The sequence below is a fragment of the Anopheles coluzzii genome, chromosome 2 (assembly GCF_943734685.1).
Source record: "Anopheles coluzzii chromosome 2, AcolN3, whole genome shotgun sequence".
Classification (NCBI taxonomy): domain Eukaryota; kingdom Metazoa; phylum Arthropoda; class Insecta; order Diptera; family Culicidae; genus Anopheles; species Anopheles coluzzii.
The window spans coordinates 108,865,378-108,888,635 of record NC_064670.1 but is presented as its reverse complement, the minus strand read 5'-3'; the positions used below and the strand labels follow the sequence as shown (position 1 = coordinate 108,888,635).

Here is a 23,258-nt window from a genome sequence, read left to right as displayed (position 1 = left end):
GTCACATTTCCCTTGGAGAGTTTAAGGAACGACGGTGTAGAAGTAAACTCTGGCAAAAGTTGACTCCTCTTGTGTTGATCAGGTTTGAGCAGCAAGAAGGAATGTTGTTGTATTGTTCTTTTTTTTCCTTCGCTCGGACGTTTCGGATTGACATTCCTGCCAGAAGTGTCGCTGCTCCCACGTCACAGGGGAGGCTAGCGAGCGTCGTCGTGATTTATTGACTTTACCAATGTGCAACTCTTTATGGTTGTTGTTGCTCATTGCTGCGTTTTCTGGTTGCGTTGTTATTGCTCAATGGGAATATTTACCAATTTGAATCTGTTTGTGGCATCAATGCGGAGAAGCTTTGACTGGATGTTATTTGATTCTGGTTATCTTTTCTTCTCCTGTCATGGAACTTTGTTCGTTACGCTCTCGATTGCAGTTGTCAATAACAGAACCTAGCAGCAAAAGAAACGCAGAAGCTCTTTGAGATGTTTGAAGTCAGCAAAGAAAAGTCGCATGTTTTTGACGTTCTGTTCTATCGTGTGCAAAGCTAGGAAAACCGTACCCGTTTGCTAGAAAGGATTGTGTTGCTAGCAAAATGACTACTGCTTGCGGAGAGCGCAATACTCTAAAAATAAGATCCGCTTGCACTCATAATAATCACTCCATCTGTATGATGCTTTACCCGAGCGAAGAACATGAAATGGAATGGTTTTGTACGGGGGAAAAGTGTTCGGACGTTATTTGAATGGGTTGATTTTGGTTCCTGTGCTGTTGTTGCCGGAAGGGTAAATCCTGTTTTCGCAATAACAATTATCCTTTATTTAGACATCAAATCGTTACGTTGTGTGTCTGTGTACAAAGTACGGTTGAATGCGAAAGCAATGAGCGGGATATTATTAATTTCCGCGCGTGATTGTTTCGCTACACAATATTAATGATAACAATTTGCATGAAACATGGAGTTTCGATTGTTGCGATGACCTTTATTCCGAAAGCCGCCACCTCGTATTCAATTATCATCCTGATAAATGAGTGCTTGTATTGAGTGGGTATTGTGTAGGGCTCAAGTGGGTGCGTGTGCATGTGTGTGTGTGCCTAGCAGATGTCACAAAAGGTGAACCTGAAATAGAGCGTGTGGTGAGAGGGGTTTTCAGATGAGCCTCGTGGGAAAACAGTTGTCGTTTGCACGTGTTGTTTGTATCGGCACACAACCGAAATGAAGAAATGTATTGATGGAAAAACAAAGTTCGATATGTTGTGGACTGTCTTTCGAAAGGATGGGAAAAATATAAAGAAAAGAATTACAGTTGATTTCATTTTTGTTCGAGATGTGAAAGTTTGGCCAGTGCGATGGAGACGCCTGGTGTATGACAGAAAGTGGCGTGGATAAGGATACTTTTCATTTTTTGAATGCACGAATTCTTATCCTTTTATTGAATGCTGTAGTTTTTTTTCATGTATATAGTTTATTCTTGTACAATTACATTCCCAATCGATTGGTAATAAGAATTATAATCTCACTAATGGGTGGCTTACCATTACTCTGAGCCGACGCTAACATCTTTTGCCGCATAACGAATTACCTTTTTGCTTCGTCGTGGGTATTATGTGCTGTTTCTCGCTGCTATGTGTATACAACCCAAGTCTTTGTTTGCATCCGCAATAAACCGAGAAGCCATTGTTTCTTTTCGCATTAATTTCCGGTCGGGGGGATTTTTTTTTGTTGGTTGACACTGCCTGTGTTGCTCTCTCCTGGCGGGGTACCTGGAACAGCAAAATGTCAAGCGAACGGTGATGTGAATAATTCAACAACTGCTTCCGCTCGAACGGTAATATTAAACGGTTTGTTAGCTTCTGTTTTAAGGTCGTTTTTAATTTAATGTTTCATTTGAAATTGATAGACTACGGTGCAAGGGAGTGTATGGCAGTAAAACTGTTAATGACATTGGCGAAACGGCAATGAAAAGGGTATTAAACATGATCATTTGATCTTCGACTGGTTTTAGGTTTCATTTTGCAGGGCTGCTGAGTTCCGCGTAATGAAACCCATTAAGCACAGTAATATTTTCTTCATAATTTAATCGGAACAGCGTGTACTGTAAGCTCTCTATCCTATCTTTGCTATCGAAAATGATTAAAATTATCTGGAATTTACCAAATTAATACATTCCCTAGCTAAAGCCGAAAAAGCCAAATTACACAGCACAAGACTTTTACTTTGATCAATTCAATCATTCCGGTTTATATTAATGCTGATATGATGTGTGTAATCTTGAAGGGAGCAGAACCATTGCACGTTAATCCAATTTGCATTTGAACAACAGCTGTTCGGTTTTGTTCGTTGTATTATAATTTAACAAATGAGAATTTATAACAGAAAGCAGAACGGAGAACAGCGGTCCACAACACTCTCGCACCCCTCCCCCTGTAAAGCAAAACCTCCATTTCTATGCTAATGTAACGACCGGTTTGGTTCACATCGGGTCGCTATAGCTCCGCGCTTTCGTGTGGTCCCTCCGGGGCAACTAACCCGTTGATCGTTTGTTTCCGATTGTTTCCGTCCCATTGGACCCGGTCGGCACGCACACACACACACACGTACACTCACTGGTTTAGGCGAAAGCTATGGGTTAGTAGTAGCTATGCGGGGGTTGCGCTTCGTTACGGGCACCGCCCGGTTTGGGTGGCTCAAAGTATTTACATTACATTTTCGACGCGCGTGTCTGTCGCCGTGCGTCCGCTTTTCATCTTTTGCGGTGCTGAAACCCCGTTTGGGGTACGGTACGGTCGAGCGGTCACGCTGTGGTGGCGCTCCGCTGCGGCCTGCATGAACGTTTTGGGAGCACGCGACAAACGCCGCGCGGACACAGGCGCGATTTCGGGGGCGATTTGAGTTGTATGCGTGTGTTGCGCGAACTGGAAAAAGTAGAACGGCGCCAGTAGAGTGCGAACATTATTGTCGTTTACTCATCTTCTTCTTCTTCTTTGGTGTGGTTCCGGTTTTTTTGTTATCTGAGGGATTGGGACAAGAGGATATGATGCGTTCTGGCGTCCATAACCAGATACAAATCGATTCAAGCGAGCAAAAAACACTTTGTATCTAAAGTGCCACTAAATCGAATGTATGTATCTAGGCATGGGAAACGGAGAGAGAGAGAGAGATAAAGAAAGAGCTGCTGGAGGTTTGGTTGGACTTGTTGAGGGAGAAGCGGGAAAGTAGGTCGTAGATATGAACTTGATACGAAACGAGGTTAACTTTGGGAAGGGTTTGATTTACAACTTCTCCTTCAGACATTGCTGAGCCTTCAGTGGTGTTGGTGATCCATAATATTACCTAAAAAGCTCATATTTTACCCTTATACATATATTTATATAATTTGGGATGTTTGGGTTGTATTTTGGATTCTTCTCTTATGTTTGTTCTGCTTCGTAGCACAGTGCTTCACATTTTCATTGTAGAAATGTAAATTTAACATTTACATTACAACAATAATGGTTTGCCTGCGAAATCGAATAAAATTTACACCTGTAAAGAAGTGTAAATAGACTGCGCATGGCCAAAAACTAATTAAAAAACTTGGCAATGAATTGGAAAAAAGCAACAGTAACGAAAGGAAAGTGGATCCTTCCATCTTGCAGTTAGCAAAAGCAAAGCAAAAGTTATCAAAATGCTACCAACTTTTACCTGCCACTTTGCATGGACACAGCTGAGTATAGCTTTCCAGCATGAATAGCGTTCAAAAGCGACCGTGTAAAGGTAACAAATTTATTATAATTGAAATTTCCATACTCGGTTCAATAATGAGGATACGTACCCGGTGAGGAGGGCCCAAGTTTGCTTACCGCCGTTACTTGGGCAGTAACGGCGTGGCAGAGCTACAGCTAGGGCGTGCATATTGTTAGCAGAACCAGCGTGGAAAACTCTCGATCACCACACACCCCACCGGAACAGAAGAACAACGCTATAAACGCTCTTCCTTGTGGCGCTGTGTGCGGTTAGGCAACTGTTGTTTGTAAAAGCTTTCAACAAGGGCTGAGGGTTGTTTTTTCTCTCCTTATTGCACTATGACTTTGTGCTGCATAGAAAGAGGAAAACAGGGGGAAAAGAAAAGCATCGAGCAGTGCGCTGGGTGGTAAAAAGCTTATTGCCTGCGTGCTTACACAAAAGTGCATCCTTTGCCGTCCGTGTTTTTCCCCCGGTTCGATGGTGCCACTGGCACTGAACTTTCGTCCGATTGGCATCTGCTACCGAAGGATGCTGCGACCTCAATCCCAGCGGCCCGGATGCATACGCTGAACGAAACATACGCGCGGGATCGGGTTGATAAAAGTGCATAATCGTGTCAGTTGTGTGCCGTAGCGTGGGCGGTTGATTCGCACGCTCTTCCTTTTGGTAGATTGCTTCCGGTACGACGCCCTCTTGTGATGGCGAACCCCGGGCCGGGTCGTCGGGCAGTTCGGTCGTCTTTCGGTCGGGATGTTATTGCAGGGGTACTGGGGATAGCTATTTATGGTTTTTTTTATTTAAATATTTTTTATTTAGGTCTTGAAGCGCTTTTCTATTAAGAGTACCTTCATGTCAAAAGGTTTTTAGAAATTAAATTATTCCAATATTTTTGTATAAAATTCGCACTTATTTGCATACCTTTAGGCGCTTTATCTCGAGAACGCAAGGATAATGTCAAAATATTATTTTTATGAGCCAAATCCAGTACGGAGCGCCCCGGCAAACCCTGCCACGGCCGTTGTCAGGATGGTGGTAATGTGCTGCACATTGCCACGGACAGGATGAAGTGCATCACAATCGCTGAAAGGAAAAAAAAAGAAAACAATAACAAAAATGAATCCGCGTTGTGTGTGCGGCTCTCAAGCGAAGAGCGTATGTGTGGCGGGCATGTTTATGCAACAGCAAGTGTGTGAATGAGGCAACCCCGGGTTCGGTCCGAGTCCTTGAGAGAGAGAGAGAGAGAGACAGAGGCGGGTGGTGGGTGTACATTGTATTATGGGAACGAAACAACTGGTGGTGGCGTTAGTGTAAGCTTGCCAAGGAAGGAGGAAGCTTCATTTTAATCGGATCAAAACGAGAAAATCGATTTCTGCTTATTTCTCTGTTACGGCTTGAGACCCGCAATGCAGCGCTATTTTCTGTTTTTTTTTGCTGCAGTTTTATTTCCCCGTCAATTGCAAGGGTTGAGTGCAAAGTAGTTGAAACAGTGTAACACACCGCACAAACACTACTTTAAATTTTATCGTTTATTGTGAATAAGCGAAATCCATTGCGTTCAACAGTGCGTTAAACGAGCGTTTGTCAAGGCGTTTAATTCGTCGTTTATCTCACCCCTAAATACTATTAATGAATGCCGTTGATAGGTGGGTGGGCTTCTGTTTTTTCCCCTCCACCTTACTTACCCCATTACTGGCTCGCTGAAATGTGTGTTTCCTTGTTGAAAGGAACGCTGAAAGGAAAATCTTCTGTGCAAATCGAATCTCGAAGCGCAACAAAAAAAAAAGGCACAGACACAGTTTAACAGCTTGAATTAATCCCCCGGTGGATTTGGCTTCCGTTTTGGTGATGGATTTTTGATTGTGTTGCGCTGTCCCTGCTACAGGAGAAAGGAGGAAACATTTCTATTTCTTTCTAACGTCTCCACGGTGAAAAGGATCTTTTCTTAGCACTTCAAGAAGGTTGCTGTGTAGTCCCCGAGGGAATAATACACGAGGAGTAGTTGGAGGAAAGAATGCTATCGGGATGGACAGCGGAGTGTGTTGATTGATGGGCTGTCTTGTGGTTAGATTGATCGAATAAAAGTGAAATATTCAGTTCGAGAAAGAGGGTTGTTTTCGGTGCGAAGGTAGATTTGTGGGTGTGGTTTGCATTTTCGAAAGTTAAAAATTAATTTAATCTTTCATTCAAAATTATGTATTTTTTTGCTTTTAAAATGGTAGCCATTGTAAAGCCCTGTATAAAAAATAACTAAGATAAATGTCAAAGATTTGAAATTGAATTTAAATTCCAATTTTATTGAAAAATTTACAACAAAATTAGCAATTTAATAATGCACACCTTCGATCCTCTTTATCCCGTTGTGTTATCCCCTGTATGCGCTTCAGTCAACCGATTGGCCACTCGTTCTTTATTTATTGCTTTTCCTTTTAATTAACCCAGTCCCAGCCCAGCCTACACCGGTACCGAAATCTACAGCCAGCAACCAAAACAAACGCTGCTCTATTAAGCCGGCGACTGCACGAAAAGCACCCTTCTGTTGCTAATGAACCGAATCCTTTCGCCTTCCACGTGCCATCCTCGAGGGCACACGGACGGGGTCCAGCCGGTCCCGATGGCCGATGGTGCCGATCCACTTGATAATTGCCCGTACCCTTTAGTGCAGTGGGGACGATGGTTCGTCGTCGACAGCTGGCCGGTTTAGAGAAACTCTCTTGCTTTCTTTCTTTCCATACATTTCTAATGGGTGTTCGCGATGGACCGAGGAGGAGCCCGTATGGATAAACGTTACTTTATGACCTTCGGGAGAGAGAGAGAAGGAGAGAGAAAGAAAGGTGCGCCCCGTGCTAGTTCAAAACAGTTGGCAACGTGTACACGCGGCTGGTGCCCCACAGCAGCACAAACGGCCGAAGCTAATTTAAATTTCTTTAATCAAATAAACTCCCCGACGAACAAATCATCATCCTACCGTACTCGTGCTGTTTGTAATAGCAAATAATTTAGTTCCCGGCATCCACCGCGTGCTGGATGGATCGTCGCACACAGTCCCACTCGAATGGAACCCAAAGAGGGCCGTGCAAATCGAGAATAATTTACTACGATTGCGAAAAAAAAAAATATAAATCATTCACACAAATCTATCCTTGCTTGATGGAAAAGGTGTCGGTGGACGGACCTCCCCCCTCCCCCCACCTAGTGCCAGCTGGGTTAGCAGCCGGCTGTGAAATTGAAATGTGTTTCCCTTTTGGGGGGGATTTCTTTTCGCTTCCGCTCCTTCCTACTGTTTTCGTGCGGATATTTTTCTGCGTGTTTCCATATTTATCATTCTGGTGCTGGTGTCGAGTTACGTTGGGGTAGTTAGGGTAGCGACACACACAAAAAAAACGAAGCAAATTATTAATCAACACAATGCTGTGGTTTGCCGTTGTACGTGGGTGTGAGTGTGGCAAGTTGATTAATGAAAGGAAATTAATTTTTACTGGCCGCGAGCCGTGGGAGTGGGGCGTTCGTGCTTAATGATGGAAGTTATGTTTTTTTTGTGTGCTTTTTTCCTCTCATTTGCAAACGTGTGTGTGTGATTGAATTGAATCGCTACAGAAAAAAAGGGAGAATGATCAGTGATCGATGCAATCGTGTGCATAAAATTCCAACCCAAATTGATTGCAATCGGAACGGAGCTTTTTTGATTGTCGTATTTTATTTTCTCTTTGATAGTGCACTATTGCTGAATGTTATTGGTTCGTTCGATCGATTGGGCACAGTGATGGAAAGGTTATAATTGACTCCTGGGGCGCGGAAATAAAGCTTTCTCCCTCTCGCTTTTGCGTGAAAACAGATTCCATTTCCTGGCCCGGGGTATTGCTAGGGAAAAACACAAAAAAAGTGAAGTGTATCTGACGCCGTGCGGAAACGTTCCAATGTCCTTACGGCTGCTGAAAGTGTTCGGTATTGGTTTGGTATGCTAAATCTTCTCGCGAGCTAAGCTTGTAAAAAGGCGGTGGCGCGAACAAAACCATTCTAATAATACTAAAATCGAGCTTGACGTGAACTCGCAGCAAAACATCGCCGTCGAGCGGGAACAAAGAGAGGTTAAAATCATGTTGACCTTGCCATTGGTGAGTAATAATAATGTAGAAAATTGTTTGATACGGCTATGGCAGCAAGCGCGCGCGGGACGCTGATAGAACCGCAGTAGTGGTGGGAGCTCGGAATCGGACCTACCCGATTCCGATTCCGTATTCGGAATTAATTCCGGAACCGATTCCGGAGCCGATTCCGGAGCAGATTCCGGAGCCGATTCCGGAGCCGATTCCGGAGCCGATTCCGGAGCCGATTTCGGAGTTGACTCCGGAGCCGATCATAATTGACTCCAGAGTTAGAATTAGCTCCGGAATGTGAATTAGTTAGAATTGAAAAAAAGAAGTTTTAGAAGCGGAATCAGTCCGGGAATCTCCATGAGATGAGAATGGATCTTTTACAAGAAATTTTTTATTTTTTACAGCTATCAACACGTAGTATGATTGGACCCAAGCGCCTATTTTTATGGTGATGCCGAAACTGATTCCGTTTAGAAGCCGATTCTAATTTAGGAGCCAATTCCGATTCGAGAGTCGATTTCGATTCCGGATCCGATTCCGACTCCCGAGTCGATTCCGGAACTGTTTCCGATTGTGGAGTCGATTCCGGAACCGATTTCGATTCCGGAGTCGATTCCGGAACCGATTCCGAGTCCGGAGTCGATTCCGGAATCAATTCTAGAGCCGACCCCGGAACCAATTCCGGAGTCGATTTCGATTCTGGAGTCGATTCCGGAACCGATTCCGAATCCGGAGTCGATTCCGGAATCAATTCTAGAGCCGACTCCGGAACCAATTCCGGAGTCGATTTCGATTCTAGAGTCGATTCCGAAAACGATTCCGAAAACTGATTCCAGACCTATTATCCGGAATCGATTCCGGACAATCGATCCCGACAAAAACTTAATTTTTCCCATCACTACACTTCAAGCACCAGGGGAACCGGAGGGGATGGAAGTTCGAAAAGTACTTATAATTTTCCACGAAAAAAGTATACTTCGTTTCGAGACGTTACGGGAACAATAAGATGAATGTGACCTTGACGGAATTTAAGCGTTTTCATTTCGTTGTTGAGTTGAATGTTTTAATTTCAACCTTTCTCTGTTGTTGTTTGTTATACATTGCTCAAGTTGTAGATTTCATCTTGAGTAGAACTTTCTGTTTTTGGCTTTTGCCCTTGTTTTGAATAATTTGTGATGACAAAGATACATTTTTTGTTGCACTGTTACGCTATGAAATTTTCCGAAAAATTGTATTCGTTTGATTTACTGTAGTATTCGTATATTTAATTTGTTTTCCAATTTATTTATCTACATCGATCTCGACTTGAATTGTCGGTGTTAGTAATGTTGTCCTAATCCTTTGGTCGACTTTATTGAACATTTCAACATTCCACAGCCCGGCTTCGACTATCACCAGCCCAGTGTATCCTTCTTTTTTACTAACGTGTTTTTTTCTTTCTTTCTCTCTCGTTTTCAGGTAAGTCCTTTTTGGTTGGTTGCAAATATTTACCTAGCCTCAAGAGGAGACACACACACCCACACTTCTTCAGTATCGCACAAAGGAAAAAAAAATATACGAACTCAGCGGTAGGTACACCATAACCGGGGGAAGAGGAAAGCCTTTGTGGTTTTGCGGTGAATTCTCTTTCGCCGCTGATACTTATGCCGGCTCACGGTCACGGAGATCGGAAAAGATGTGTCCGGGGGAAGCAAAAAAAACCGACCACGAACGGAACGGTTCAATGGCAACATACTTCCGGCCTGAGAGGTTTCGCGCTAGTACAGCGGAAGGAGGGAACGAGTTGTGCCGCCAAGGCACCAAGAAAAGGTTTGAAGCATTATTGCGCGGATTTATTGTGTTTGTCTTGGCTGCCTGCCTGCTGGTGAGAAGGTCACTTAAAGTATGATCAATGAGCGATAAAATATTGTGCCACCGGTTTTTTATTTCGGGTTATTTGTGGAGGTTAATCATTTTACGGAAGCTTTTTTGTTTGTTTAACATTAAATATTGAAGTATGAGTTCAACAGTCCATACAAATCGATTAGATTCAATCTGACTTATTGAACTGCACAAAATATGGAAACGTGTTTACTGATAGCATAACTTTAAGCGCAAAACGACGCGTACCTTTTGCTTTGGGACGAGATTGTCGGTTTTGTTTATTTGTATTTGTAAAGGTTCTAAGCAAATTTGAAAACATTATCCTCTTTGTTTGTGCCATTTAAAGTATAGGATGTTTTAGGAAAATATTTCCTTAAGAATACTACCAAAAAAGAAGTTTTCACGTATTTATTTTATCCTTGCAGTTGATCCCCGATTCTTATTACACCCTTCGTTAAATTGGAATGCTTTCTTACTGCAAATGGACACATCTCTTACTAGGCGTAGCAATCACTCAATATCCTTCTTTCGCCCGGCCCCGCCTGGAAGCCGGAAAGGTGCAATAAATCCATACCATTACCGCCGGATCGCTGGATCCGGGTTGGCGCTGAACCGTTTCGAGCCGTTTCATTTCCGCTCGTCATCATTATCACCATCCATCAGGGCACATCGCCATCCTTATCATATGGAATGATGAACATAGTTATCGTGCCGCACCAGGGTATGGTTATTTCTTCCGCTGCCGGATGTCGGTTTTGCCTAGGGGGTATAGCTGAGAAAGAGGGAGGTCCTTACAGCAAGAGACGGAGAGAGAGAGGGACAAAAGAAAAAAAAGGGGGTGAACCAGCTGTGTAGCTCATAAGGATTCAGCTCGCCCATCAACTGTCTGGCGCCTGGCGTCCACCGAACGCACAACAAACCCACCGTAGGACAATTTGTGTGTGAGTGTTTGATGTGTTGCTCTTGTTTCATGTCTTTTGTAGGGACTTATTCGTGCACTGTGTTTGCCAAATTTCCCCACAGGCACGGGTATTATTAGTGCCAGCGGCCGATGATGACTGTTGTTCTCATCAATTGTTATGTAATTTTCCTTGCCAATGGCCTTTTGCTATTATTCGTTATTCGTTCTTTCCCCGTTTGCTTTTCCTTTTAGGCAGGATTTAGCGAATAACCGCAAGGGTCTTTTTTGTGCATGGTTCGAACGCACAGATGTCGTTAGGACGCAAAATTTGATCGATTCGCTTGGAGTGCTTTATAGTTATAGCAAACGACAATCAAAAGGTTGTTGCTTCTTATTATGTTTTATTATCAAAAAAAGTATGTTTTATCAAAAAAGTAAAATGAAATCAGCTTTTGCAACAAAGCGTTTGCACCATTGCCGCTGTCGCATTTGTTTCCAATTACATTCAATCTCAATAACCTCGGAAACGGAACGGAATGTTGATGGCGTTTAAGCATCATTTCCAACGTCCATAAATTTGATTCACGCTGTGGCACTGGAAAGGAAGCGAAATAGGTAGAAGGCCCCCCCGCGGGCCGTTGCGTTGCGTTTAATGTGGCGTACATACTTGGATCATGGTGCTGCTGCTGCCGGTGGGTGGTAGTGGTGATGGCGGTAGTTTAACGATTATTGCCGCCACACGGACTTGAGCTGACTTGGATGGACTAATTTTGCACGGGTCAATTAATAACGCCCAGTGCTTTTAAAATAGGTCATCGGCGGTCCGGCGTTGTTTATTTTGATTACATCACCGATCACTGTGAGTGATCGGTCGGACGACGGGAGACGGGTTGGGGGACCGGGTAAACAAACGGGCTTTTAAGAAACGTACGGAGAGATTAAAGAGGATTTATTTATTTTATTTCAACTAGCCATTTCCCTTCGCGGAACGACGCGTGACGTAGAATGGTTGTAAAGTCAAGCGTTTCTTTGGGCGCTTAATTGGAATGGCGAACAAGAAATATGATTTTTTATGTTATTATGTTTATTTTAGGTGTCACTTAACGAATATGAGCATCAACAAAATTCCTAATGGGGTCACACGCTGCCACGTTCCAGCGCAGGCATTGCCGGACAGTAACGCTCCTCCATTACTTCCATTACTTATCACTTTGACCCTTTACGGTCTAATCTGCGCCTAACGACGAGCAGCAGCGTTGGGGGAAGATGCGGATTCGTAAACAGCGGCAACATACATTGTACCAACACATGCACATGCCCGATAGGAGGCAAGTAAACTGACCCACTCTCAAGGCCTCCTAGCCGCAGGGAGAGTGGAGTTAATTTCGTTCAAGATTTCCTCAACTCCCGGCACCGCACTACGACGTTCAGCAGTGGTGGAGAACTCAAACCAAGCGCTTGAACACATCGCGCTACCATAAAATGTAGCAGATAGGAAGACACACACACACACACTTACCAACAAACCACATCGAACTCCGGCGGTAGTCGTCGGTGTGGATTTACGCTGCCAGTAACGAAAGCGTTACTGGCGTTACAGACCGGTACCACCCCCTTGATGGAGGAAGCTAGCGCCCATCGTGGTCGTCGTCGTCGTCGTCGTGGTCGTTGTGTTGGTGTCTGCGTTAATATGTCTTGGTCGCGCGCCAAACGGTAGAACACGCCAAAGCCCGAACCACTCGCTCGCGCGTTCAGTCGTCCGTTGGCGCGTATCTTGAACGGAACCTGTTCGGAAGAGTGCCAGTGCACCCGAGCACTTAAGAGAGGGGGTCCGCGCTCGTGAACTTTGCCTTCGCCGTGTGCTTGTGTATGATCTCTTAGCAGTTGCATCTCGGGGTAGTTGGTGGGTTCATCCACTTCCTGTTTAGTCTGTATCGTGTTTCGTAGGCAAACCACGGCTTCCTGCCATACCGCGTCGTAACGTCGTAGTGTACTGTAAACACTCCCGAAGACAGCAATTGGACGTAAATTCAATTAACGTGTGCATTAAGTAATATTTCCTCTGCGCTCTGTGACGGACGGGTATATTTGGGTACTGACGGTGGGTTGCATTTGTTTCATGCACAGTGTGTGCGCGCGTGATTGTAATGCTCAACCCGTATGCAAATGGTGTAACGTTGGAAACTTGTTCAACTTCTTCAATACCATTTGCAACCTTCAAGTGGACACAGTAGTGTCTTCCTCTTTGTTTTATACGATCAAGAACCTAATACGTGTTTTCCAAAATACCCCATCCTCTTACGTTGTTCCGTTTGGAAGGGATAAAGGCAAAATTGTTCGGACAGTGTGCTCCCGACACTTGTTGGAAAAAGAATCTGACACCGACTGTGTCGTTCCCCTGTTCTGTCGTCGCTGCCCGCCGCTTTGGGATGGTGTCGAGAGTGATTTGTGCACAGCAAGTGGCAGATTAAGATTAAGCCCGTCCCGAGTGACAGAGAGCAGTTGGGGGTGGTGTACCACAAGTTGCAGATATATCGCGCCGTGTTTTTTTCTATCGTGGCAGCATCCTCTCACCGTGCGCGGCGATCCGCGTGGGTGTATTATTCTCATCTCCAGATCCGACGTACGAAATTCCTGACAGCGGCGAACGCACGGCTATGTCGTCGGTTGGCGTAAAAAACAAGAGTGTAACGGGGCTCGCCTATTGCCTCCTGTCCGGTGTACCGTTTCTTAGGGAGTGTGTTTATTTATCTATCTCTTGCGGCTAACGATCGAAAGTGAGTGATCCACATTAATTGGATGCTTCTAGCTGTGGTGCGGTAAAGATCTTTGTAGATCTTGGTTATTAGTTCGGTAGTTGTGTGTGTGTGTGTGTATTTATTAAAAAAAAGCAGAGCGGGGTGAGCATCTTGATCAAGAAGCATCCAATCCGAGTGTGTACATTGAAACATCGAAATATGTTCAATTGAGAACCAGGCCCGGTCGGATCAGTAGGATCGGTTCACTGCTCTTCTGACCATTCGACTAACTTGGGTTTCCTCCACTTGGGTTCGATTCTAAAAATATGCATTCTTTCGTGAGCATTTTACCGCCCCGTGAGCACACACACACACACACGGGTTCGAGAGCATTTGTGTGAATCGTTTGGAAAACCGTGTGACACGACACGAGTGCGGTGTACAATTTTCGATGCTCTCCCAGTCGTGTGCGGCGCCCAGGACGGATTAGGTGTGTGCAAGTCTTTTTTGTCACTTAGAAGGAAGCCTTTTATTCTTGTTTTTTTTTAGATGAAAATATTGATATTGTGTTAATGTAAAATATTGCTGTATTGTTCATTAAAAGTGAAATTAAAGAGGTGCATTTTTGTGAATTTTCTAGAGGCCTAAAGAAGAAGAATCCAAACGTTTGAAAAACGAGTGATCGTGCAAGAGTTTGAAGAAAAAAACATAGAGTGAAACAGTGAAATAAGCTGAACAAGCAATTCTACCCTCAAAGTAAACCATCACTTTAGCCACATCCCAAGACACGTTCCGGGACTGACTGACTGATACGACTCGGTGTTGCCGGTGCGGTTTCGTTTCCGTGTGTTCCCTGAAATCACAACGGCATGAGTGAGGTATAACACATTCGTCCATCGTAGATGTTTTAGCTCGGTTTGATTAGATTAAGTAACCCCGTTTTACCGGGCGTCTGTGGAGTGTGTCTGACACACATTTCGACCGGCCGGCGGCGGCGGCGGCGGCGTGTAGAGTTGATAAACCCGCTAACCGATAACTGAATGGAGGCGCCTAGTGCTGTGAAGCACGTGCGTGGGCTAGTCGCAAGGTCGATGAGATAGATAGGGTGCGTCAACTAATGGCTGCAAATGATGAGCGGGGGGAATAGTTGTTGCAACTTTTTGACACTACATTTGCTAAGCCCCACGACGGTGGGGGGTAACAAATTCCAACTGCAATTCAATTTCGATGATGCTATCGGCGCGCGGGGGTTTTTGGGGCTTGTTGCCAAGAAATTATTTCCGTTGCTACTACGAAAACGTGCGACCTGACTGTCACGGGTGCGATAATTTAATTTGTGTATCTGTGTATGTATGTGTGTGTTTTTGTATGAAGCAGAAAGAAGCAAATGCTGACGGAGCGGAGTGTTGATGAAAGACTAGCTTGCAGGTTTATCGGTTCGATTGGAATGTGACGTTAAAGAGAGCGCCAAACTGAGCTTAAAGTAATATTAAAGATCTCTTCGTTTGAATCTTTATTATAGAGGAAAGTTCATTCTGTCAGTTGATTGAATTTCTTTTCACATTAAATTGTTAATACAGGGTTTTCGAGGATTATATAGACATGTTCAGCGAGTTGTAGATTCGTTCAGGCATATAATAGACTCTTTCAGCGAGATATAGAATTGTTCGGATGTAGGTGTAGACATGTTCGGTTATACTGTAGAGCTGTCACTTTCGTACCCCTTGGACTGCAAGTTGGATCATTCTCATCAGAAGGTAAACAAACGGTTTTCGAAAAAATATGCTTTTTTCAACTAATTTATGTATTAAACAGCTTGGAGAATGATTATTAGCTGCTTTTAGGACTTTTAAGAAATAAAAATTGAACCCTGCGGCACAGTGTGTAAACAAAACAAATGACAGCTCTACAGAATCGCTGAACACGTCTACACCTTCATCCGAACAATTCTATATCTCGCTGAGAGAGTCTATTATATGCCTGAACGAATCTACAACTCGCTGAACATGTCTATATAATGCTCGGAAACCCTGTATTGGAAATCAATCTTTTGGCTTCCCCATTTCCCGCACTCCCTCGTTTGGCACTCCATTAAATAATGCAGAGATCGCTCACAAAGCATCAATAATGTACGGTGGTTCACCTTTATGTCACTGATCAGATTAGCCGGCGCTTTAAGCATCCTCGTTCGCTTCTCTTCTGTATCTGTCAGCCGAACTGATGTGACCAGCAGCAGCAGCTCTTGCATAACAGTTTCACGTTCTGAATTGAAAAAAAAAGAAAAGAAACCAACGAATCGAACGTTGATTTAAACCATATTCAATGGAGGGAAAATTTGGGTCTTCTCCTCCTTTGTGCAGCGAGTCGTCAGTCAGTGCCTCTCAGTTCGTGGAGAGTGGTATTTTTAGTTGCGGCGGCCCCGTCCACTTTCGGTTTGTTCGCGTTGTCCTTTTCAACGACGGCGAGATGGACCTGACATGGACAAATGGTCATGCCGTTCGCTCGCGGCTGTAATTACCATACGGGGCATGGGGCAACACTATACACATACACACGGACGCCGGCAGGAGCTGTCAGCTGTTTTCCGCCGCTCAAAGTGCTGTGACATTGTTTGGCATTCTTCTTCGTTCGGTTCGTATTTTTTTTGTTGGGTTGTGTTCCTCGAAGAGAAAATATTTAGATTCTAGTCAAACACTCACTCTACCTTCTAGACCGTACTGGTCGGCGGATTTGTGCGAGTAGGAGAAGGAGCAGAAATGTAAAGAAACAATTTTCTGTAACATGATATTTCAATTAGACGTGGTGCGCGATGGTGCGTGAGTGTGCTATCCAGCTGAATAGAATGCTGCTGTTCTCTGGTAGTAATTGTTAATTAGCGATTAATTTGTGGCCTTCCTGGACGGGTGGGGAAGTTGTCTTGTGCGGCTGGTAAGTTCTTCCTGCTGCTGGTGAACAATGCTATTTGCTAGCTTTTCCGGAAGATCTTATCACATTAATTTCTTAGCGTTTTCTAAGATTAAAAGAGACACACAAAGCCGACGACGGCGGGTACGAAGTTAGCTCAACGCGCAAGACAAAGTGTGGCACTATTACTCGCTACACTTGTTACACTTCGGTCAGTGCGTGGCCATAAATTAGCTTCAATTGTGTCCCATTACGGGTCAGATTGTGTGCGTGTCAGAGCGTTAGGCAGCTAGGTTAGATGGGATGAAGTTAATATCCCAGGGTCCAATGGATATATCGTCATTTGTTGCTTGCTGGTAGCTAAGCGAAGTTTGCGAAGGGTAAATAAAATGATTACGAGATTAAAGTGTGCTTTAGTGGCTCTAAACACCGCACAGGTTTTGTTGGGTGGCAGCAACACGCTGTTGTTGACAGTAGCACACAGTAGCATAAATTACTTTAATTTAGTGAAATGGCTTTCGTGTTATAGATCGGTCTGAATTTGCATAGAAAAATACACTTGAAAAAGACCGTTAAAAACAATCACAAAATTCCGAATGAAATATTTACCTCGCTGTCAAACGTGACGAACGTTCAGGCAGCTATCGTTTTCAGCTTCACAATACGAAAATAAATCCTAGCAGCAGTTGACACGGGATTTCCCCCTATCCCAAGTACACCTGGCCCTCATCGTCGCATTGACAAACACGGCAAAAGAGCTCAATAAATAATTCCAAATAGCCTGTGCTATCGGGCCGACATCTCCCGTCTGCCAAATAAGTAATGCCGGTTTAGTTGATACATCACACCACCACGACCACCACCGACCGAGTGCCTAGTGCCGAACGATCACCCACATTCGATGGATGGGATGTGCCGGTTTGTTGTGCTTTGCTTCACCCGACCCAACGGGTTTGATTATTATTAATGGTCACGTCCTTCCAAATGTGGATCCTTACATATGTTGTTTCTTTCTGCGCCTGTACGACCGAACAACGGATAACATTATCACCGGACCTGCTTTGGGTGCTAATTTCACGCATGAGCTAAGCGAAATAGCGCTCAGGCTCCTCCCCATGGCGATAGGTAGTTTAATTTATTTCTATTTATTTCGCTGGTGAAACAACTTGCTTTTGCAAAACTAACAGCTATCGTTAATAAATAAAGCCGACTAGAGGATGGATAAATTACGAAATCAATAAGAAACGGACAAGATCGTTAGCTTTCCCAGCGGCCTCCGGATGACGGGTTCCGAAATTAAACTATCATTTCAGCCCCGGTAAGATTGGGGAAGTTTATAGGCACCTCCAAAACTCCTCCACCGTAAGCCGGAAGAACCTGTTGTGTCCCGCAGCTCCCGCAGCGGGTAGCTGTTGAACAAGCCAAAACTGGCAAACCACCAACGCCCCAGCAGTAGTGCCAAGCGTTTCAATTTGCCCAACACCACCAACAGGTCAACGACAACTGACGGCAATCGGCGGGAAGCCATTAACATTATAATTTGATGGTTTTTTATACGGGCGCCCTCGCACTCGCTTCCAGGGCCGGTTCGAGCTGGGCCAGGTCGGAGGGGACAATTGAGGACGCCAAACCAATGCGCGGCGCACGAAGAAGTCTTCAGCCAGCGAGGGACGATGTGTATGTGGCACACGCGACGCAAGTTCGTTTGTGTGTCGCGGGTCGCTTATTTCATTCTCCCTTGGCGACGACGTTTCATGATGGACGTTTCGTTCGGGCTAAAAATAGTAGCAGTAATGGCAAGCTTCTCCAGCACCTACCAACCCCACATTATCCAGCGAAGATGTCGTGCGTGGGACTGGTGCGGCGTTGTAGATGCGGGCTGGGTGTCCTCCTGGCTCACACATAAACACAGACACACACAGTTTATGTGATGATTGTGGACAAATATTTTAATCACTTATCAGCGATTAGTTAGTTTGTTCCGGATGTCCGCCGCACACCGGAAGCGATTGTAATGGATTGTCTCCGCGTCTGTTTGATGTACGCCAGGATCACCAGCGCTGGTTTATGTCCGTGGCGCGTGAAGCGGGTCGTTCATTATAATTTTTATTAAAAGGTTACGCGAACTGACGCGGTTTTGACAGGTTTTGACGCGTACGCTGATGGAGAGCTAGAAGTAATTATGCAGAGAGGATAAATAGCAAGCTTTGTTCGGTGTTTGCATTTTTAAAGCTTTTTCTTGTGTGCCACCATCACAAGATCACAACCTTCAGAAATCCATGGGTTTGCTCTGTGTGTGTGCGTGTTTTAAGCATGAAGAAGGAAGTGTTAGTTTCTCTCCATGTCATTTCATTTCCGATTGCTCATTTTTTTTTGCAAGAGGAGGCTATAGTTACACTTCAATTAAATGATTATTCATATTTTAATACTTAACCCATCTGTCCAGTTAACTAGAGACTACTTATACAATTTAGCACTTTATGAAATGGATTAGATCAAGATAAACAAAGAGACACTATCGAATAATTTGTGCACGAGAAAAGATGGCTAAAATTGTAAAACTTCATTGAAAGTATGTATGCAATTCAGCCGTTGGCGCCATTATTAGCATATTGGGTACGCCGCAAGGTGTTTAGATCTATCATGAAACCAATTAAATACTAATCTAGTAAAATAGCGTGTTTTGATCAGTTATTGGATTAGATTTACACTCTTACAAGGTTTTGAATCATAGAATGAAATAGTTTAATTGCTTAAAGGGGATGTTGCAACTGGTTATTGGAATTTTGCAATTACACAGTGGAAGTTTGCAGCCATGTAATGGAATTTGTCAAGGAAATAAGTGAATTTTGCAACTGATAATTCGAAACCTTCTACTAAAATTAACTAAAATGGTTTGAGTTGTTTGCACTGGCTACCAATTGTCAATAGGTCTGTAGACAAATTGCAAAACTCTCTTATACGGTTGACAAATTCCCTTGTGTGATTGCAAACTTCCACAGTATGCTTGTAAGATTCCACTCACCAGTTAATACATTCCCCTAAAAGATTCACTTACTATTCCATTGAAAGATTCGAATCCCTTTAAGAATGTTGTTTTTCATGTAGAAAAATTAAAATTATCTTGAAGTTAGCATTGCCCGTATCAACAGTTTGCAATTAAGCTAAATAATGTAATTTATGCAGGCGTCAAACACGTGCTGTTTGTAAACATTGTTTCATTTCAAGGCAAAGTCGTGCCAAATCCAAACGCACCAAGAAGCTCTCATTTTCATGGAGAGAGCCTCCGTAATGCTCGTACGCTATGCAGAGGATAAGAAACTTTAAAAGGTTTCCGAAGCCTCTATACCAGGCGCTTTTGCGTCATTCGAGTTCGGTGTGCTGGGTAATTTCGTCACCATTACTAATTGTCTTTACTTTCACTTGAAGGTGATGTTCGATTCAGTTCAGTGTGTGTGTTCCTTAAGATGTGTTTGAATGTTTAAAAACATTAATTGCAGCTTCTTTTTAAATTCAGATGAAAGATCGCGATAGCGAAGCATTAAATAGATCCATTAAACGCTACAAAAACCTTGTAAGAGACACGCTCCCCACTTAGTTACCTAGTATACTCCCCTCACTAGTCACTCAACGGGGTGGTACACTCAGGTGCATGGTGTGGAGTAGTGGTGTGTGCCCCGTGGATGACATCTTGTCCTGGATGTTACTGTCTCAAACCCCTTTGGCGCCTACCACTTGAGCATGGCTCGTGCCAAAGGGACAACATCGTACACAAGGTGGCGTGCACTAAATATAGTATGTACGAGCGCTGTGTGTGTGTGTGTACGAGCTGGTTGGTACGTACATTTTAATAACCCTCGGCCCCGGGTACGGCCCCGTGTAATGAACTTACGTTTATTCCATTTGGCGTGGCGACCAATTCGAGTGTAAGTAAAAATAAACATCCACAGTGGTGGGTGGTGTGTGCCGCTGGAAGGGTTGGTTCACGCCATTGTTTTTACTGCACACAGAAAACAGATTTAGTAAAATGATGGCATATTGTTGATTTTATCATGATAATGTCGTAAGATGCTTTTGTGCATGTTCAGTACAGTGGAAAGACCATTTGAATATGTATCACGATAGCATAAAGAGAAAAAGCGTGTTCATACAGGTGATAAAAGTTTGTAAGAAACACTCTCTAACAAGCGATTGCTAACGGGTGCTTATCTTCTCGCGACAGTAGGTCACAAACGTCACGCGAGAGTCGCGAAGTAAAGATACCTGCTTAATTGATTTACCCAACTGCTCAGGTCTAATCAATCACTTTCGGTTTGGCAGCGCTCAATTCGCTCTATATCTCTTGGTTGGCAGAAGACACTGGTTGGTACTTCGCACCTATCTTCAGCACGACCTGTGGCAACATCGTCTCTCGAAAAGCGAAACCAAAAGCACTCGTGGTCTATATGGCTGTACGTATAAGGCAATGTAACAATTTGACCTTCTTTTTTTTTCTAAGCAAGATCGGTCTGTATCCCGCTCCAGCTCCAAGGAAAGCAAGGGAGCATACGCGAACGATGAATCAAAACTTTGACAAGCGATACACCTCGAGCGTGATTGAGTAATGTATGGTGACGCTGTCTTGCAAAAGCGGACAGGGCTACTTCGTCTGTGTTTCTTTGAGACAAGTGGAGCAGTCTCCGGCCCCAACGGACAGGCCAACAGCAACACAGCGGAGCCCCACAGACAGGCTAGACTTGTTACGTATTCCTGAAGTTCTTGACGTGGGGGCAGCTTCCCTCTTTCCGGTTTTTGTTTGTGGAGAAGCAGAGAAGGTGGTGGTTCATTACGCAGACAAAGGAAGGCCCCATTCGCCTCTCATCAGCGAGCAGCGCACAAGCTGCTGTCACACGTCTTACCGAGCTTGTTGTTGTGCTGTGCTGTTGTAAAGCTCTCCGTGTATGGCGGTGATTTGTGCGAAACTTTCAAGCGAGTGACATCTGCTAATTTATCGTGTACCTTATGGGGAGTGGGACTTTGGAGCAAAAGAGCAACCAAAGTGGCGCAAGTATGTTTATCCACAATCCAGAGCTTGCGGTCGCGGTTTGGGAGAAGTTGAAATCGCTTCGACCTTAAAGAAATATAGGCTACATGTTTACTGATGCATAAATCATACGGCTCTTGTATGGGAACCATCATCGCTGAAAAGATCCGACAAAAATAGGTGGGTCTCTGAAGATCTTTGAAGTTGATTTTTCCCCTCCCAAAACTAAAGCTTCACAGCCTGTTACAACGAAGCTAACGATCGTCGTTGATTGGTTTTTTGTACGCTTTAAGCCAGTTTCAAGGTTAATTATCGTCTGATTTGGGTGTAACGTGCTAAATATCGTCCTTTCTCCACGCGCTACTGTTAAACGACAAAATCCGATAACCCGTTGGAGTCTTCCGTTGGGGGCAATATCGCTTCAACATCTAATGAAAATGGATGCAATGGGACCGACGCTCTCACGCGATGGTTATGGTGTTAATCTAATAAATCAAAGTCCCGACAATGGAAGTTTTGCCGGCGCTTTTTGCTTTTTGGAAAGGGCACTTCCCGTGCATGCGGAATAAAGATGTAATCGTTACTCTTTGGGCTTCTTTCATCCCAAAACAAATAAGACTGTGTGTGGAGTAAAATGGCACACCGGAGCGATGAAGACTTTAGTGATTGATGTGTCTCATCCGGGTGGATGGGGGGGATATAGGACGAAACATCTCAACCAGTAGTCGCTGTTGCTGCTCAGTTGTTGCTCAACCAGATGATGTATATCCTGCAGCTGTTTAAAACTGTGACATGTGACCCCTGTGTGACGTCAGCAGATGTCGGTCTTTCGCCTAAGGGAACATCCTTGCTCCCGTGGTCGTCCCCTTTGATAACAGTGAGGAGTAAGCAGCGAAAGCTCATCATCTTTAAAGGAATAAATCATGTAAAAAACTTTTCAACGACGCACATAATGTGTTTGTGTAGGTGTGCTGCGCATTGAGATGTTTGTGTTACAGATTTCTGAATGTTGCAGAAGAGAAAACAAAAACCGGCTTTCACTCACCCCGACGGGTATGCGATTAGAATTTTAAAAAGCACCCGGTTTCGCAACAAGTAGGAGATCCCTCCAGACACATTTGCTGCTTGTGAAGTGAAGGGAAAACTCCTCGTTGTTGTTATGCTGTGCTGTGGAAGAGCGATAAATCTTTAGCCGAGGATCTTGCGCCTCACGCATTCTTGTGCGGAACCGTGTGCCCCAAAACACACACAAAGCGCGAATGAATAATTGAGGAAACACAGTTGTTGTGTGCCTTCAGGCGGGTGTTTCCTATACCAACACACGGGCTTACTTTTGCGTTGGTTGTGTTCCGTTGGAGTTTCTTTCGCTGCGGAGAAAGGTTCCCTTTTCCTTCACTCGGTGTGTTTTTTCGCCTTCTATGTGTGCGTTTGCCCCTTGCTACTAACGCCTTGTTATGGTGGCAGCGAAAGAGAGTTAAAACATATAACAAGGAGTGTATCCCCTCCCCCGAATCGTCACACAGGATGGGGGGTCGTTGTCGTCATCATCCGGCCGGTGCGTCGTGGTGACGAGCCTGGCGAGAATTTTGAGTAATTAACGTCGGACGTTGTTAATGTAACGTGTTAATTAGCGATATTTGGATTGCTGTTACTCTGCAGTGTGTGGGCAGAGGATAAGACCCTGTTGTTGCGTGCCCTGCCTTGGACTCTTGAGACTGCCGTTTGCCTGCTTACAAGAAGGTTTGGGGTTGACAGATGGTTCGCATCAACATCAGGACACCACCATCCTGTACACGCTTGATGAGTGAATTATTTATTTTTTGAGCGTCGATGTGTAGTCCCCTGCGAGACCGACACGATTGGAAGCATATGTTTTGTACAGCGAGAGGTGCCGGATGGCGCTTGTCTAATGTTGTTCTTTTTATTTTAAAATTATATAAATAAATGTTGCTAACTTCTGTCCTCATGCCTGTTGAAGTTGACTTTTGAGTTTCATTCAAGTTGCTTAAAATGCTGCTTT

The 23,258-nt window shown here is 44.2% G+C and overlaps 1 protein-coding gene across 4 annotated transcripts in view; it reads left to right on the top strand.

Annotated features, from left to right (window-relative positions):
• LOC120947380 (cAMP-dependent protein kinase type I regulatory subunit) overlaps window positions 1-23,258 on the top strand; it is a 53,488-nt gene that overhangs the window by 21,192 nt on the left and 9,038 nt on the right. Inside the window, exon 1 of one of the 4 annotated variants that reach the window (XM_040362653.2) lies at window positions 7,610-7,827. The exons of 2 other annotated variants lie outside the window; for them this stretch is intronic. In XM_040362653.2, coding sequence (XP_040218587.1) covers window positions 7,810-7,827 — 18 coding nt within the window. In that variant the 5' untranslated portion in view covers window positions 7,610-7,809. Of the gene's footprint in view, window positions 1-7,609; window positions 7,828-13,951; window positions 14,190-23,258 lie in introns of those variants that run through there. One more of the 4 variants, XM_040362655.2, reaches the window with a different exon arrangement.